The sequence below is a fragment of the Carcharhinus amblyrhynchos genome, chromosome 6 (genome assembly GCF_965287045.1).
Source record: "Carcharhinus amblyrhynchos chromosome 6, sCarAmb.v2.hapA, whole genome shotgun sequence".
In the NCBI taxonomy this organism is placed as follows: domain Eukaryota; kingdom Metazoa; phylum Chordata; class Chondrichthyes; order Carcharhiniformes; family Carcharhinidae; genus Carcharhinus; species Carcharhinus amblyrhynchos.
In genome coordinates, this window is record NC_137329.1 from 47558808 (window position 1) to 47577883 (window position 19076).

Sequence of the window (19076 nt, forward strand, 5' to 3'; positions counted from 1 at the left end):
GGTGCGGCGCCCAAAACTGCACACAGTACTCCAGCTGCGGCCTCACCAATGCCCTATACAGCTGCAGCAAGACCTCCCTACTTTTATATTCAATCCCCCTCGCTATGAAGGCCAGCATCCCATTCGCCTTCCTGACCACCTGCTGCACCTGCAAGCTGGGTTTTTGCAACTCATGCACAAGGACCCCGAGGTCCCTCTGCACCGTTGCCTGCTGCAGTTTTTCGCCACGTAAGTAATAGTCCTTCCTACCATTCTTCCTACCAAAGTGGACCACCTCACACTTGCCAACATTAAATTCCATTTGCCATTTCCTGGCCCATTCGCCCAGCCTATCTAGATCCTTCTGCAGACTCTCCACACCCTCCGCACAATTTGCCTTTCCCCCAATCTTGGTGTCATCAGCAAATTTCGATACTTTTCACTATATCCCAATACATGTGACAATGATAAATCAAATCAAACTAAATTCTATCATTCTGTTTCTCAGTTTGGTATTTTCTCTCTCTGCAGGTACTGTTCTGTTTTGCCCTACTGTTTTGTGGAGTGGTACAGATGGCATATTGGAGATCTACTTATAAGCAGCTGGTGAGTCACAATCCAAAGCTGCATTCAATTACATTTATTCATCTAAATAAAAATTGGAGAAGTGACAGATTATATACATTATGGATCTTGTAGTTAGTTATAGAGAACAGATAGCACTGGGAGCTGTGATACTTCTATTGAGTGGGAAGTGTAGTTTTGTTAACCTCCATCAATGCAAAATTGCCCTTAAGATGGCCACGCTCAGCAATAAGTTAGTAACTGCACTCAGATGTGATGCTGGAGAAGCAGCACTGCTACACTGGACCAGTGAAAAGTGCCCTTCAATGCTTGATACAATAGACAATAACTTTACTCAGGGCAAATTTAACCCCAGAGAATGGGTGAGAAGTAAAGGTGTAAAACAATCTCAAATGCAAGGATTAGGAAGATCAAGATGTTGAGCGCGACCTTACCTGCCGTTCATGCCATGCTCCTGATGCAGTGAGATAGGAGAATTTGGTGGCCAGCCAAATCTCCGTTCGTTGCGGCAGGACAGGAAAATCCCGCCTGAGTGAATGGTGATAAGATGCCGGGTGTAGAATCAGTTTGGGTGGAGCTAAAAAACAATGAGGGGCAGCTGATCTTGGCGGGAAATATTTGAAGGCTGTCAAACAGAAGTCATAAGTTCTGGAAATCAGGAAATGAGACATGCGTATATGAAGGGCAATGCAGTAACCATGGGGAACTTCAATCTGCATATAGATTGGGTAAACCAAATTAGCACTCATGCTATGAAGGACAAATTCCTGGAATGAGTACAAAATGGTCTTCTAGAACAACATACTGAGGAACCAACTAGAAAATAGGTTATTTTACACCTGGTATTGTGCAATGAGAAAAGGCTATTTAATAATTTTGTTGTAAAGGAACCTAAGAGTAGAGTGACTAGAGTATAATGAAATTTTACATTAAGCTTGAAAGTTTTAATGCGGAATGAGCACCGTGGTTTTGAGCCCAGGTTCACCGTGAGAACAAATGGTGATGTGAGCACAAAATCTCGTGAGAGTTGGGGAACAAGAAACTTGCCAGCAAGATCTGTTTTTTTGATTTCCCCACCTCTGGCCCAGTGACATAACGAGGTTCCTGCCCAGAAAAGTCAGGAACCTTATGTCAATAAATTATAACATAATTAAATGGTTTCCCCACTTTGCTCGTGTTCCCCCTGTCCCCAACACACACACACACACACACACACACACACACATTTGGAATTCCTGACTCACCAGCATGACATACATTGGCAAGGTTTATATCTGTTTTTGAAAAACGTGAATCAACCAGAGAGAACCTGCTGGAAGTGCACATGTAAGTTTAGCCCCTGGGGTGGGGAGAAGGATATGCCTGGGTGGTAGCCTCATATTGCCCCTGGTACTGCCCCCCTCACTCCCTGGCACTGTTAAGAACATAAGAACTAGGAGCAGGAGTAGGCCCTCTGGCCCTTTGAGCCTGCTCTGCCATTCAATAAAAGCATGATTGATCTTTCCGTGGACTCAGATCCATTTACCTGCCCGCTCACCATTACCCTTAATTCCTTTGCTGTTCAAAAATTTATCTATCCTTGCCTTAAAAACATTCAATGAGGTAACCTCAACTGCTTCACTGGGCAGGGAATTCCACAGATTCACAACCCTTTGTGTGAAGAAGTTCCTCCTCAACTCAGTTCTAAATCTGCTTCCCCTTATTTTGAGGCCATGCCCCCTAGTTTTAGTTTCACTTGCCAGTGGAAACAACTTCCCTGCTTCAATCTTATTTATTCCCTTCATAATCTTATATATTTCTATCAGATCTCCCCTCATTCTTCTGAATTCCAATGAGTATAGCACCAATCTACTCAGTCTCTCCTCATAAGCCAAACCTTTCAACTCTGGAATCAACCTAGTGAATCTCCTCTGCACCCCATCCAATGCCAGTATATCCTTTCTTAAGTAAGGAGACCAAAACTGTACACAGGTGTGCCCTCACCAGCACCCTGTACAACTGCAACATAACCTCACGGTTTTTAAACTCCATTCCTCTAGCAATGAAGGACAAAGTTCCATTTGCCTTCTTAATTATCTGCTGCACCTACAAACCAACTCTTTATGATTCTTGCACAAGGACTCCCAGGTCCCTCTGCACAGCTGCATGCTGCATTTTGTTACCATTTAAATAATAATCCATTTTGCTGTTATTCCTACCAAAATGGATGACCTCACATTTACCATCATTGTACTCCATCTGCCAGACCCTCGCCCACTCACTTTGGCTATCTATATCTCTTTGCAGACTTTCAGCGTCCACTGCACATTTTGCTCTGTCACTCATCTTAGTGTCATCTGTGAATTTTGACACACTACACTTGGCCCCCAATGCCAAATCATCTATGTAAATTGTAAACAATTGTGGTCCCAACACTGATCCCTGAGGCGCACCACTAGTCACTGATCGCCAACCAGAAAAATACCCATTTGCCCCCATTCTTTCCTGTCCCAGGGGTCAGTAACGGGTGCACTTACTGGAAAATTCTGCCCTTAGCATCTTAATCCTAAACAAAGGAAACTACAGAAGTATGAGGAGCAGGTTGGCTGTGGTAGATTGGGAAATTATATTAGAAGATAGATAGGCAGTGGCTAGCATTTAAGCGATTAATACATGGTTTATAACAAAGTTACATTTCTTTGTGGCACTAAATCCCAACAGGAAAAGTAATCGAACCATGGCTAATAAGAGAAGTTAAACATTGCATGAGATCAAAGAGCGAGGCTGATAAAGTTGCCAAAAAACATATTAAGCCTGAAGACAGGGAGCATTTTAGATTTCAGAGGAGGGCCTAGAAATTGATAAAGAAAGGGAAAGTAGAATATGAAAGTAATCTAGTGAAAAAGATAAAAATGTACTACAAAAGCTTCCGTAAGTAAAAGAGCTTCAATAAGTATCTAAAAAGGGAAAGATTAACAAGACAAATATGGGCCCATTGAGGAAGAAGACAGTGAAATTTAAGGTGCAGAATAAAATGGAAGAGAAATTAAAACAAATATTTTGTATTGGCCTTCATGGTAGAAGATACAAAAAACTTCCCAGAAATACCAAGGAGCCAACAGGCCAGCCAGAATGAAGAACTGAAAGGAATTAGTATCAGTGAAAATGTAGGACTGGAGAAATTAATGGCTCAGAAAGTTGGTAAATCCCCTGGACCTAATGATTTACATCCTGGAGCATTGAAAGAGGTGGCTGTGGAGATAATGGATGCATTGGTGGTTATCTTCCCAATTTTTATAGATTCTGCAAAAGTTCTTACGGATCGGAAGGTAGCAAGTGTGACGCCACTGTTTAAGAGAAGAGTTAGAAAGAAAACAGGGAACTACAGCCCTGTTAGCCTGACATCAGTAGCAGGGGAAAAGTGAGACTATTATAAACAATAGCTGGAATTTTCTGGCTGTTCACACAGACACGATCTTCTGGCCCTGTCGATGGTGCACCCCCATTGCGGGTTTCCTGATCATGGGAAATCCTACTGACAGCGGCAGGCCCAGAAGATCCTGCCACCATCAGCAAATGGCGTGCCGTGAGAAACAGACTGCGGGAAGGTCAGAAAATCCCTCCCATGGTGATTACTGTTCAGTTAGAAAATAATGATAGATTAGGCAGAGTCAACGTGGATTTATGGGAAGTCACGTTTGACAAACTAACAGAATAGACAAGGGGGAAACCAGTGGCTGCAGTGCATTTGGATTTCCAAAAGGCTTTTGATAAAGTCCTACACCAAAGATTATTGTAGAAAATTAGGACACATAGGGTAATATACTAGCATGGATTCAGAATTAGTTAATGGAAAGAAAACAGCTTAGGAATAAAGAGGTCATTTCTAGGTTTGCAGGGCTGTGACTAATGGGTTATCCAAGGTTCGGTGCTTGGACCCCAGCTGTTCACAATCTATAGCAATGATTTGGATGTGGGTACCAAATAAAATATTTTAAAGTTGAAGCATGCTGGGAATGAGAGTTGTGAGGAGGATGCAAAGAGCCTTCAAGGTAATTTAGACAGGCTACATGAGTGGATAAGAACATGGCAGATGGAATATAATGTGAAGAAAATATGAAGGTATTGACATTGGTGGGAAAAACAGAAATGTAGAGTATTTTTTAAATGGTGAGAGATTGGTAAGTGTTGATGTCCAAACAGACGTAGGTCCCCTTGTTCACAAGTCATTGAAAGTTAGGATGCAGGTGCAACAAGCTATTAGGAACGCAAAAGGTGTGATTCACTTTTATTCCAAGAGGTTTGAGACAGTGTGCGTGCGTGGTTCATCCTCACACAGCCTACTCCTGTTCCCACTGGTGGAATGGGATGGAGGCCCATGCTGGCCATTGGCTCTGGGGCACCAATCAGAGCCTGACAGCTCAGAATGTGCTGATGATTCAAGAAATACAAATGAGCCTATCAGCAGCCAATGTTCAACTACATCAGGTTCTGATTGGTGGAGACTCACTAGCGTGGGAAGACACTGCAAGATTGTTTGGTGACTTTGTTTGGAGAGAGCAGCAGCAATGGGATCTCCAAAACTATTATTTCAAACAGTAGCAGCCCAGGCTTTGAAACCAGGGCCAAGGAGGCTGGATAGCCAGCTTGAGCCAACAGCAAGGTCATGAGCTTATCTTGGGATGTGCGAGCTTGCAAGGGCCAAGTGAGAGGGCAGACATTGGCCTTCAGTTGTCAAGGGAAGCAGTGGGATGACTCTCTTTCCCCTTGCCAGAGCTGCCAATTTCTGACCAGGGCCAGGGGAGACTGAGACAACAACGAGCTTGCCTCAGGTGCAAGGGCTGAGCATGAGACACCATATGTCACCGAGGAAAGCAGCAGGGTGACTCGATCAGGCCAGTGGTAAAACTGAGAGGGCTGGTGGGCATTGAACCGAGAACAAGGTGAGGAGGCCAGCCAGGAGCAGGTGAGGCTAGTGAGTGAGCCAGCACATTTCCCAATTGTTGTTGAGCAAAGGTGCAATGGCAAGGCCGAGGAAGAACTAGTGATCACCAAGGGGAGAAGGGGGCAACTTGACCAGGCCAGCAGGGCCGAGGAGGATGAACTAAGGATGAAGGCAAGGTGAGGTCAGGTCAGGTCAGGCAGCAGGTGAGACAGCCAGCAAGTAAGTGAGCACATTTTCCAAGGTTGTTGTCCAGCACAGGTGAGGCGTGAGGACTGAGGAAGTGCCGGTTGTCAGCAAGAGGAACAGCAGGGCGAGTTGGCCAGCATGGATTATGAGTCCAGGATGAGATGTGGAAGCCAACAAGCCAGGTGGGCAGCCAGTGAGCCAGCAGAACAGCGAGGTCATCAAGTGAGGGGCAACTTGAACCCTAGCCAGGCTGAGGAGTGCTGGGTAAATCAGAGTGAGGCTGAGGCCATACCTTGGCAGGTGGCCAGTGAGCCAATACAACAGCGAGCTTGTCGAGTGGGCAGGGGCAATGTGAACTCCTTCAGAAAATTCATATTAGTTAAAATCAAGAAAGCTCAGTCAATATGAAGCAAAACACTATCAATCAAGGCCAAGGAAGAACTAGTGATCACCAAGGGGAGCAGTGGGCAACTTGACCAGGCCAGCAGGGCCGAGGAGGATGAACTAAGGATGAAGGCAAGGTGAGGTCAGGTCAGGTCAGGTCAGTTAAAAGTGCAGAAAATTAAAGGTAAGACAAAAGAATGACATTTACTTTAGAAAGTTAGAAGTATTGAGCATTGCACAAACTGCATTTTCACTCTCATCTGCCAAATGTAAAGGTAAATTATCTGATGGCTTTGACTTGCTGATTTCTGGAGAGAGCACATCGCCTGAAAATGTTAAACAAGAAATTCATGAACAAGAAGAACTGGACTCTGAAATGGGAATGGAACTACAAGATACTGCTCAAGCTCATTCTCCTGCAGCTGAAGTGAAGGAAGAAACCCACCTGGAAGATATTGTGGCCAAAACAGTTCCACAAAACAGTAAAAACTATCATGCCTTTCAAACTTCTCTGATAAGGATCTTGCTTCTTTGATCTCACTGAATTTAATGTGGCTGTGCCTGATGAGCATTCTTTATGTCAGCAAAGTTCGGTTTCAAAGCCAAAGCAGCATCTGCACAAGCAGACCTTTTGGTATCACAAATTCTTTGGACTGTTAAATGTTGGCCCTGTGCCTGCTCCAAGCATGATTGCAATATATTCCAACAACATTTACTTCAAAGGATCAATGAAATCAAGATACAATCAAAGTGGAAATAGTCAACAACTTGAAGTTTCCAGGCGTCCAGATCACCAACAACCTGTCCTGGTCTCTCCACGACAATGCTATAGTTAAGGAAGCCCACCAAGGTCTCTACTTTCTCAGGACGCTGGGAAAATTTGGCATGTCCACTAAGACTCTCACCAACTTTTGCAGATGCACCATAGAAAGCATTCTTTCTGGGTGTATCACAGCTTGGTATGACTTCTATTCTGTCCACGACCACAGGAAACTGCAAAAGCTCATCAATGAAGCTCAGTCCATCATGCAAACCAACCTCCCATTCATTGATTCTGCCTACACTTACCCCTACCTCAGAAAAGCAGCCAGCGTAATCAAAGACCCCACACACCCCAGCATACTCTTTCCCACCTTCTTCTGTCAGGAAAAAGATACAAAAGTCTGAGGGCACATACCAACCCAACTCAAGAACACCTTCTTCTCCACTGCTGTCAGATTTTTGAATGGACCTACCTCATATTAAGTTGCTCTTTCTCAACACCCTTGCTATGAGTGTAATATTCCATTCTGCACCCTCTCCTTTCCTTCTCTGTGTGTGGTATGCTTTGTTTGTATAGCACACAAGAAACAATACTTTTCACTGTATACTACTGCATAATGATAATAATAAATCAGATCAAATCAATGCTGTCAGCAAATTGTTACAAAATATTGATACAATTTTATTGAATACTTCACAATTGTTAGCTTCAGTTAGAGTTTTGTCATGGAAGTTCAAAATTATTACATCTCAGTGGAAGGAGAGGCAGTAACATTAACAAAGAATATAGGTCCCTCTGATGATGAGAAGTGTACAAATGCAAGAAGTTGATGAAACTAGAGACAATGGAATCACTTTAAAAGGGAAAGAGAAGATCATCATTGAGATTGTCAATGTTACTTATGACACAATAACGGTGCAATTGCAGAATAGAAGTGAATCTCTGAAGAAGCTCGTTCAATTATTTTCCATAATTTTTGACAGAAGTTTGGACAAAATGCTAAGAGCCACTGCTGTAAGAAATTAACTGAATTCTACCAGGAGGACACAAATCTTTTTGAAGATAAAGTGAAACAATTCATTCATTTCATTGATAATGATGAGCTCTTGGCTTCGAGAACACCAACAGTTTTGTACAGACTTATACATGATGGTTTGCAGACAAATATGGAAACCATTCTGAAATTATTCTTAACAATACTTGTCACAAATGTTCCTGGTGAACATCCTTTCTCTGTAGTGCAAAGAGTGAAAAATTATCTGCGAAATATGAAGAGTCCAGAAGATTTGACAAGTTCAGCAATACTGACGAATGGAATTGCATTCTGACAAGATTTTGTCCATGATGATATTTTTGATGATTTTGTTAAGAAAATCTATGCAAATTGCTGTGGATTCCAAACAACTGATGAAAAATTCAAAAGTATATCCCTCTTCCATATCCCCTTGTTTAAATTCTGTTTTTCAAACGGGATCACTATTTCCTGTTCAGATATCATGGTTGTCATACACAAACATGAGTAACCATCATCACCTATAATACATGCCTTCAGAAAGTCTTTTTTGGTAAAGAACAAAATCCTGCCAACACAAAGCAATAGATATTGGACTTGGACTCACTGCACTCCACTTGATTATTTGCTCCTGCACTGGATTTATCCATCTTGTTGCTCATCGACCAGTTCCATGTTTGCTCACCTCAAGACACATGGTTCAAAACATTGACCATCTCTACCGTCATGCTGACAACAGGAAAGCTTGAATTTCAATTAACCAACTACAGGCTTGTTTTTGTAAGTTGAAAAGTAGTGAAGCAGTGATTTGTGAATTTTTCTGTGTTTTTGTGGCTTGCATTGTGTGAGTGGGTGGGGTCAGGAGGGCAATGATGTCACTTGGGGCAGGACTTGATTTTTTTCTGGTGTGGGACTTGATATCACTGGAGGGTGGAGCTTGATGTAACCAGGGGTGGAGCGCCATGTCACTATGGGGTGGCCTGTGACGGCACAGAGGATCCCAGCACAGAGGCAGAATGCAGGGCCCCCAAAAGTGTAAATTCACCTCTTCTATTCCACCTCAAATATTCTGATTTCCTATTTGTAACTTTAACATTGGTTCGGCCTAGTTTGCCAGGCTTTGGGAAAGCTGATAGTTGAAGGGAAGCGACTGTTGCATACAAAAGATAAGTTCAATTTCCAGCGCTGCTTGTGGGCCAAGAGAAGTGGAGATACCTCCCTCTATTCTTCAAGCAAACATGTTAAACTACCCCGTGATTGGACCCCTCAGATCTGAGTTCCCTCTCAACATACTCCACAGCCAGCCGTCTCATCCTGGACTTCAACTGCCCCCCCCCCAACCCCCCAACCTCCCCCCACCATCTGTCCACCCTATGCTCTTCTGGAACCCCCATTCTCCTCGTTCTACCTCACCCCCCTTCCCCCCACCCCCAATCAACCATGGCCATAAATGGTCTTCATTTTCACCTCTCTGTCCTGATCTCTCTCGACAACCCCATGATCTTCTCCACCACTACCCCACTCTCTCTCTCTCTCTCTCTCTCCCTCTTCAAAGCCTCACCTATTGATTTCCTAGTCCCCCATTCTCTTTCTCCTGCTTCCTCTCCCTCCGCTCTGCTCACAGGATGTGGTCTGTTGCCATAGCGCTACCTTCCTGACAGCTTCATAGCTTCTCAAGCTGGCTGACGGTGGCTGGGAAATAGAATCCAAAAATGTGACGCGGTTCTGCCATTAAATTTAGCAGGACCTGAGGAAAATGCATATTTCTGGGTTTCACGGCCTGGGAGAAAAGGGTAAATAGGGAGGTGGAAAACGCTTTAAACTAGTAGAACCTTCCCTGCATCCTGTCTTCAAAAAATGAGAAAAGCCTAACTGTAAAGGAGACAGAACAACACAGAACAGACTACATTAAGGAAGATCATAAATTTCTAAGGAACAAATGGAGTTGTAGAACAGAAGTGTTAAAATATGGTTAAAAATAGCATGAGAGAAACTGCAATAAAAATGAGTTATGCTGTCTGTACAGCAATGCAGATGGTATCCATAATAAAACAGGGGACTGGCAGTAATTCTAGGTTGCAAGAAACTCAATATTCTTGAGATTACTGTGACAAGGCTACAGAAATATCAGGACTGGAAATTAAACATTGCAAGGTAGAACATACTTCAAAGCGACTGACTGGGAGGAAGGAGAGGTGGGGTAGCTGAACTTATTCTGGATAATACAATGGGAGCAGAGAAATGTGACACAACAGTCAGCAAGAAATAGAATTTATGTGGATAGACAAAAAAAAGAAAGGATCAATTAGACTAATGGAGGTTACCAACAAGTGGAATATTGATGAAGGAAGGTAGATACAAATTAAGGAAATGAATAAAGTCAAGACAGCTTAATAATCATGGGGGGTTTTAACTACCCTTAAATTAAGTGAACGAAAGAAGCAGATAAAGGGGCTAAGGGAGTAGAGTCCCTACTTCAGGCATTCCCAAACTGTGAGGTTGCATTTGGGGTTGCAGGCTGTCCTTCTTCCAAGATAACAATGATGACTGTGGAGAGGAGGTTACCTACTCCAAATCAACAGACCAACCCTGGACATAGTAAATCAATGTCATTGAATAGCAAGGGGCAGACAATGAGCCCAAAGTGGCCTTGAACAGTAAGTTCAGCTGTACTCACAAGGTTCATGTGTGTTGACTTGGCGCAGGTAGAGGAAAGCAAGTGTAACACAGTCACTGACTTAGCCTGGGAAAAACCAGAAGGTCATGTGGCCGAGCCAAAGTTAGTGGTGGCTTCAAACTTTACTGTGCTTCTACTCCTGTCTGCCTGTTTCACAGGCTCCTTACTCCAGGATGCTGATGCTGCTTTGCGGGCACCAGTGACTAAACAAAAGTGGGAAGGGAAGAGGCAGGAGGCTGGTGAGTGAGTGGTTGTGTGAGGGAGTTTGGAAGACAAGTATCTGTGTTTTGGCTATGTGCATGTGGTGGGCATGAGGGTCTGATCACAGTACACTTGGATGTTGTGGGAGAGTCTTCTGTCATCAGGAAATATGGAGACGTTGGCTGAAACCTACTTGGGTTCCGAAAGGGACATTTTTACAAAGTACTTTAAAGATACAGATTTTCATATGCAAACTTTCACTATATACGGAATGTTACTATGCTATTTTACTGCTGTTTTGTTTTGTTGTATCTGGAATCACATTAATTTTGAAGTGTTTAAGATGAGGTTGGTACACAGAGACTTGGTTCGCTCAGCAGATGATGGCAATAATCTACCAAACAGGCTTTGATGAGGTTTCGAGTTGATGCAGGCTGTTGGTCAGCCTGGAGTCTTGCTGTGATATTTGCAGACTCGATGTCAAACAGTAGACTGAGTTTTGAGTCTAGAAATGTTATATTGCCACATTGAAAACAGTCTGGGAAGCACTGTCCTATATTGTGCAGAGGACTCTACCCCAATAACGGGGAGCAAACCAGAGCAGATAAAACTGCAAACGTAGGCGAACATCTAAGTAGTAGAGGCTTTATGATAATACCCTTTGAGATAATAACTTGGAAGGGTGTGTCATGTTCTTACAACATGAAAGAGACCATTAACTGTTTAAATCAAACATAATCTTTTTTGCTTATTTAAAATGTGGACTTTGCTGAGCCAAACGATGGTTGCTTCAGGTCACATGCTTCACAAGTTGGCAACAGCTTCTGGAAACAGCTATTACAAGACAAGAACTCAACCGTCATCTCACACCTCATGTTGTGAGGACACATTACAGTCAATAAAACCAAGGACAAGCAAATGGTTTGGCCCTCAAAACTGGTCCAACAACAAAGAAAGAGCCATTAAAACTTGTTATACCCGCAGAGGCAATAACAGTAACCATCTACCTCCTAAGGTGAACAATTGATTTTGACCAGAAGCATAGAATCTGCTTGTTAACCTGCAACCGACCTATTAATGAGAAATATCATATGAACCAAGCTTCTGACCTTTGGAAAGTTTTAATATTACATTTCTGGACTCAAAACTCAGTCTGCTGTTCAACATCCAGTCTGCAAATATCACAGCAAGACCCCAGGCTGTCCAACAGCCTGCATCAAGTCGAAACCCCATCAAAGCCTGTTTTCTCTGGCAGATTATTGCCATCATCAGCTGAGCGGACCAAGTCTCTGCGTAACAACCTCATCATCCTGCATCACCATCAACCTTAAAGGAATTCTACAAACCCTGCTTCAGTTAATTGAACCCAATTGAACTGCAGCTCCTCCATAAAGAAACCCTCAGTAAACTCTGACTTTCTGGACTTTGGCTATCATGTGAACTGATACCCATATCTGTAATGTATTTTTGTTTTAAGTTATTCAGTTGTAAAAACTCTTATTTCCTATCTTCTTATTGTGTGCTTGTGCATGTATATTAAGCTGCAACCATTCTCCAGATTTGAAAGTAATACTAAAGTATACTTCTGATTTAATACTGAAAATGGTTTGCTGGAGCCACTTTAAAAATTGATTTCACAAACAGAGGGATTGGGGAAACACGTCACAACCTATTTCAAAAAATTAAAACAACTCTGTTTATGGATAGACGGCAAGAAACTAAAGGAGTTCAGTTTTGCCTCTGTGCTCTGTCCATTCCACACAACAAAGACCAGGGTAATAAACTGGGGAAAAGCCAACTTTCAGAGGCTGAAATTCAAACTTTCAAAAAGTAAATTGGACAATAAAAGTATTGTTGAACATAAATAGGAAACATTTAATATTTCCTGTTTTTATCTACCTGCCTCTATGGGATTTTAACTATTTATTTTATGTTCATTGATAATTTTGTTTCATAATTCCTTTTTACCTTCCTAATTATTTTTTCACTGCTCTCATAATCATTTCATATTCTCCCTTAACCTGCTCTTCCTGTTGTCCATGTATTTAGTGTGTGCCTCTTTCCTTATCCTCAGTTTTTCTCTGGCCTTTCTTCATCCATTGACTCATTAGTCATTAGTTTGCTCTTTGGATGACACATTTCAAACTATTGTAAAATATGTCTTCCTTTTACTTCTGACCTGGATAATTTGGCCTTAAAATGGTGGACATTTACGAGCATTTGCCACTTTATGGAACTTTCCTAAGCAATTATTCTCTGACTGACCTCAAGATATGTCATTTCCTCACAAAATGTATCTGAGTATGTGGCCTTAAAGGACAATTAAACACAACTATATCTTACCAGCTAAACAACATAACCATGGTCCAGACACCAGGCTGCCTACCGTCCATTAGCAACCCCACAGGAGATTGGCTAGTATTAATTAAACACTTGATTAGCTACTGGTTGAACTGTTAAAACTGCAGATGTGATTCACAGATAATAGCAATTAATCTGATGCAGACAGTCCTGGATTTATATCAGAATAACTCTGAGTGCCCTCACTCAGTATCTATTACATATAGAGCTTAATGTGAGCACACAGTCTGGGGCTGAAGGCCTCACTTAATGAATTCTCTGAGGTCTGTGAGCCATCATTAATAACCAGAGATTGAATTGAATTTTGCTTTGTGAAGACTGACGAGATTTCTCAAATAGACCATCCAATAAAGCTGGTTTAGGAGAGGCACACTGAGTAATTTGTGTGGCTTTGCTGCAATTTCAAGCAAGGTGCATTCATTCTGTAAGATACTTACAACATCCAAAATGGAACTACCTTCCAGAACCTGACCTTATACTCATCTCAGTATAGAAGTACTAATTTCTCCATTACTGATTCTGATGCATATTCATGATCAAAACTAATGCCCCAGTGCTGAATTACATATTGTGTGTATCTATTTCTTTCCTGAAGTCAGATAATTATACTACTGTTACTGACACTGATACAGGTACAAGCTTGGAGCAAAGCCTGGTTTCTGGAACTATATAGGTCCGCAATCAATACTGACATTTCCTATTATTGATGCCAATGCCATGTTATAAACAGCATTGGTTTTCCCATGACTGATCTCAATAGATGTCCAGAATCAACACCAGATATCCCCATTATTGATATCGGTGCAAGTCCAGGATCAATCCCATAAACCCTAATACTCACTCCATTATAGATCCAGGCTTAGCACTGATATCCTGATAATTAATAATTACCTGGTAATAATAAGTAATTAATGTTGGTACACTTCTAGACAGGGCCAGTGCTGATACTCAAATGGTGGTCCTGTGCCTGGACTATGATGTCCCTGTCAATGGTTTTGATCCAGGTTCATGTATCTACATGTACTTTTACTGGTCCATTACCAATACACATCCAGAATCATTGTAGACATCACACCTACTAAGGTCAGGCCAAGTCCAGGGTTGACATTGATAACCTAGTGACTGACCCCTAATCCAGAACCAGTACTGATGCCCTTGCTCATGGCTCTACACTCTATTGGTGGAACAGCAACATTTGTCTGTGGTCAAGGCTCTAATTTATAAGGAGAGATTCACTCAACTGCACTTGATTCTAGAGCAAATAGAAAAATGCTGAGATGTATGTGTATGTGGGGCTTTAGACACTGGCTATGAACATAGGACCAGAATCTTACATAAAATGAACAACTCTCAGAAATAATCAGAAATAAAGCCTTGGAGCACAAATACTGCACAACCTGCTGCTGTGATTCACTACGGTGGCTGGTGAACAAGCTTCGGGATCTTCTGATCCTGCCATTGTCAATAGGATTCCCCAGTGAATGCTGCCCTCATTGCCATGAAATCCCCGATGAGAGTGTGTTGTTGGTGATGATCCCGCCAGTGTGAACGGCCGAGAAGTTCCAACCTAGATATTGTTATGAGGTTGAAGAGTTACTCCAGAATAAAGGAGGCAGCCAAAGTAGGAGTCTGTCATAAAGCACGACTCCCGTGTAAACATTGAAGATGTTGTGCACAATTGCACTTAAGCCATTAGGCTGTTTTGCTCACCAAATCATGGGTAATTGATCACACATTACATTATTATTACACTTTAAAAGTACTTTGTTGGCTGTAAAGCACTTTGGGACATACTGAAATCTTTGAAGGCACTTTGTAAAATGGAATTGATTATTTCTTAAGGGACTGGTCTACCAGATTCCAATCTTACATCTGCAATGTGCTCTTACCACTCACAGGAAGCAGTTACGGCACTTGAATCCTTGCCTGTCAGGACTCTGAAGGAAATTACAGTATACTGCGCTACTACTGCTGACATTTTTTTTGGTCAGTTTTATTTCTGGTACTGCTCTGGTGCATGGTTTAGTAAATGAGTGGCAGAGACTGGTCAACGAGAGCTGCCAGATAGCATCAGAATTATACTGTCTAGAAATGCTGCTTTATGATGTATTAAAACCAGAGGCATGAGAGAAAAGCATTGTCTCCGGAGGTGATTGCACAGATATTATATCAGCTTCTGGAACACCGCATACAACAGGCGGCATAGGGATGGCACTGCCGTTCGTCATATAGGTGACTGCTGCTGTTAGTTTTCATGTCTCAAGCTTCTTCTAATTCAATGCGCAGGACATCACTAGGATCAATAGACTCCAAATGCTTTACTCAACAGGAGCAGCAAGCTGGCACAATGGTTAGCACTGCTGCTCCACAGTGCCAGGGACCCAGGTTTGATTCTCGGCTTGGGTCACTGTCGGCATGGAGTTTGCATGTTCTCACTGTATTTGCGCGGGTTTCCTCCGGGTACTCCAGTTTCCTCCCACAGTCCAAAGATGTGCAGGCTACGTTAATTGTCCATGCTAAATTGACCCCAGTTTTGGGGGAATTAGCAGGATAAACATGTGGGGTTACGGGCATAGGATGGGATTATTGTCGGCGCAGGTTTGATGGGCCGAATGGCCCCCTTCTGTACTGTAGAGATTCTATTCTATAACTTAATATCCCAAATGACAACAGCAGGATGAAGTCAATTTTTGACTTCAATAAGCAAAGGTGATGACTGTTAATGATCCAGTCCTCTGGCCACAACGATCCATGTCAATCTGAAAGATCTTCTGCTTCACTAGCTGAACAGTGACCACTGGCATAGTATCACACAGGTCCATGAGTCCTTTTCAGGAGGCACTCACAATGCTCTCATTTGAAGGCTGTTATCTGAGATGTCTTTGAACATGAAAGCAGATGGACAGGAAGGCTTCTGGAACATGATGGTAACCTTCTTCAGCCTTGATACTCTTACTACATCGATGGTGTTGAGGAAACAAAACTCACTTCATACACTTCACCAGCCATCAACCAGGGGTGGGGTTCCAGGTGTTGTTTTAACACACTTCATCTCCTGTTCAGACATTTGTTTTGTCACCCATCCACTTGTTTTTGCCAGCTATTGCTTTGAACAAGTTCTGAGTGCCAGACTCAATTCATCAATGCTTTAAATAAATACGATGGCAGTGCCCAGAAGATCTTGAAGAGTTGACCATTCAAGATTTGGGCAAGATAAATACTTGCAGTCCTCTGGCATGGGACTGGAAAATATATCTCAGGTCTTTACCTTTCTACCATTTCCTACCCATCAACTTTTGAAGAGTGTACCCTGCTGCATAACACAACATGGGCCTGGTTTCCTTGAGCTTTATCAAGCTTTTTTTGTCTGTAATCAGCAGAATGGATAAAGCACTGGGAATTCTCAAACAGATTTTCCCTGCACTAATGCAGAGCCTTGATTAGTTGAGCTTAAAAAATAGCATCCCAGGCAATTTAGAAGTCTGGTTGTGTCAAATCTTCCAATGGAAATCTAACCGTTAACTTGAGTAGGCTAATAGAACTGAAAATGATGTCCAATGAGCTTGGGTTAATCCAGGCAATTCTTGAAGAACCTTACCATCAAAGGCTAAAATAGTAATTGTTCACAGTGACTGAACACAGGCATGTGGGCAGCATCGCTTCTGCTGTTGCAAGGTTGGAGGTTCTACTGCAGCAGGTATAGTAAAGGAGAATGGCCTGATTCAGAACTGAAAGCCAATGCAGTGCCCCTGTCCCGTTACACCCCTCACTAAGGAGGCCAGACATCCAGCTTTGAGCACTCTGTCCTCCGTCTGGCACCAACCTCAAGCCAGATGTTAATTTGTCCTCCTTTTTTGGGTCACAATGCCCAGGTATTGATTGATGGCAGCACCAGGCCAAAAGGAAGAGGAGTGGGACTGCCAATCGGATCGAATGAGGGAAGGCGGAGCTGTGTATCAATTTAAGCATGCGTAGTGCGAGTCATGGGGAGGCAGGTCAGGGCTTATCTCTCATATTGACAAACAGCAAGAGAAAAATGGCAGAGATCAGGGAGCAATGAATCTGGAGGATGATGAGGAAGGCTTTATTAGCATGTTGTACAAGCCCAAACCCTGAAAAAGAGTTTTCCCATGTCATGTTTGCACCAATCCAGGCCACAGCTCTAATGCTCAGCTCTGCATTAACGGCCACCATCTTAATTGGATGCGATATGCAGTGGTGTGCATGTGCAGTGACACCTTTCGTGGGGCCATGTGCAGCAGTGCGCATACGCGGCTGCCATCTTTGTCCTCCTTTTCCTTCATTTGGAAATAGCCACCCTACCCCTCACCCCTATCCCCCAACAAACAACATTATTAACACTCAGGTCTGTTTGGAAGGGAAAAGATCAAAAACTGGGTCTATGTAGTTATCCACCTCCCTTTGTGACAGGCTCCAAATGTGAAGCATTTTCCTGCTGTCAAGCCAAATGCACAAAGAGAAATAATTTCATTCTGAGGGTCTTTACAGTCTGGTAAACTTTTTAGCTGGGGCTATGTAAATAACAAAGTCCAAAAAGACAGGTGAGTTCAGGGCACCTTAGATTGAGCCCTTTTCAGATGCTCATTCTATGGGCAGAATTCTCCCATCTTCAGCCCAACTGCAGTGGTGGGCAAGTCCGGTGGCACCTGTCCAGCCAACTGGAATAGCGGGATCTCCCGCCAGATTCTGCACTTGGAACCTCATTAATTATGCACAGCTGAGTTCCCCTCCAACTCTCCTGGAAGATAAGCAGACGATTCATCTCCTGCTGTCAGCTGGCGGGCTCAAAGGTCTCAATGCCACATTTAAACACCAGTCCAGTATATTCATATCACTCTCTCCAGCCCATCTGTCTTCATCAGACTGTGCAGGATGTAGCACTCCAGAGGGAAAAGGCTAGCAGCCTCAAGAAAAAGTCTGATCCTCAATTCAGCCTCTCCTGAGCCCCACTTGGACCTCGACCCACTGCGTCTGGAGTCTTTGTGAATCCCCATTCAGCAAATAATGCGGTATCCCTTTGACCTCCCTGTTTGTAAGCTTTACATGCAGCTTTGTCGAGGCCTAGCTTGCCTCCCCTCAGTCTTCCCTCTGCCTCCCATTTTTCATCATCCTGATGCACCTCTTCCTCCTTGCAGAATCCCATTTCCTCCTTCCACAATGCTCCCCCTTGTCTGCATCAGGCTACCAACACCACCCTCGCATTCCACTCCTTGTCAAACTTCGGATTTTGTGGTGGCTGCCTGTGCCCCACAGCACTGGTGTGTGGCACCAGGGGTACCCACAACCCCAAGCGCTGCACTGAACCAAGACACGATACAGGGGTCAATGGGTCTTGCAGCAGAGCGCAGTCCATGAAGAGCAACTCAGCACGGAGGCAAGAACTGGTCTGCCCCTGGTACAGTGCATCAGGAGCAGCACGGTAAATTGACAGAAATTCGTTACATTCACCTCAACATCTCTGGGGGTGTCTTGTGCACACTGCTCTTTGGCAATCAGGTTTGACGCCAACATAATTTCACACTGGCATGATGCAAGATTGGAAAACCTGATCGAACGCTGATGGCGAGCTGCTTAATGAGCATTCGTGAGAAGCAAATGAATGCAAATGACATTTGTGCCGCCTGCCAGTGGGATGACTGACCTGTCATTGGGAAAATTGCAACATAATTTTATACCGGTAGGTTTTGGACTTTTTGGCTTTTTCCAGATTTTCTGTTCCCCTCCGCTACTAAAGTCACCACGGGGGTGGGGGGCGGGGGGGGAATCTTCCCCAGGGTGCACCACAAGGGTAAGGGGAAAGGGGAGGGTGAAGAAAAACCCACAAAACAAAATGTAGCCTATATGGGTGTTAACATTTGAATATAATGTGTCTCATCAGATGGAGAATGCAGTGAAAGACGTGTACGATTTTCTATATGATGATTTCACAAGAAACAACTCCGACTATTCAAAAGAGGATTTGATAGCCATTCACTCAACTGTA

At 43.2% G+C, this 19076-nt stretch overlaps 1 protein-coding gene across 2 annotated transcripts in view; it reads left to right on the forward strand.

Moving 5' to 3' along the window:
• Positions 1–19076, forward strand: part of LOC145344462 (tetraspanin-32-like) — a 73990-nt gene that overhangs the window by 34608 nt on the left and 20306 nt on the right. For both annotated transcript variants that reach the window (XM_080191606.1, XM_080191607.1), the window contains exons 4-5: positions 511–585; positions 18972–19073. In XM_080191606.1, the coding sequence (XP_080047732.1) occupies positions 511–585; positions 18972–19073 (177 nt within the window). The remainder of the gene's footprint in view (positions 1–510; positions 586–18971; positions 19074–19076) is intronic.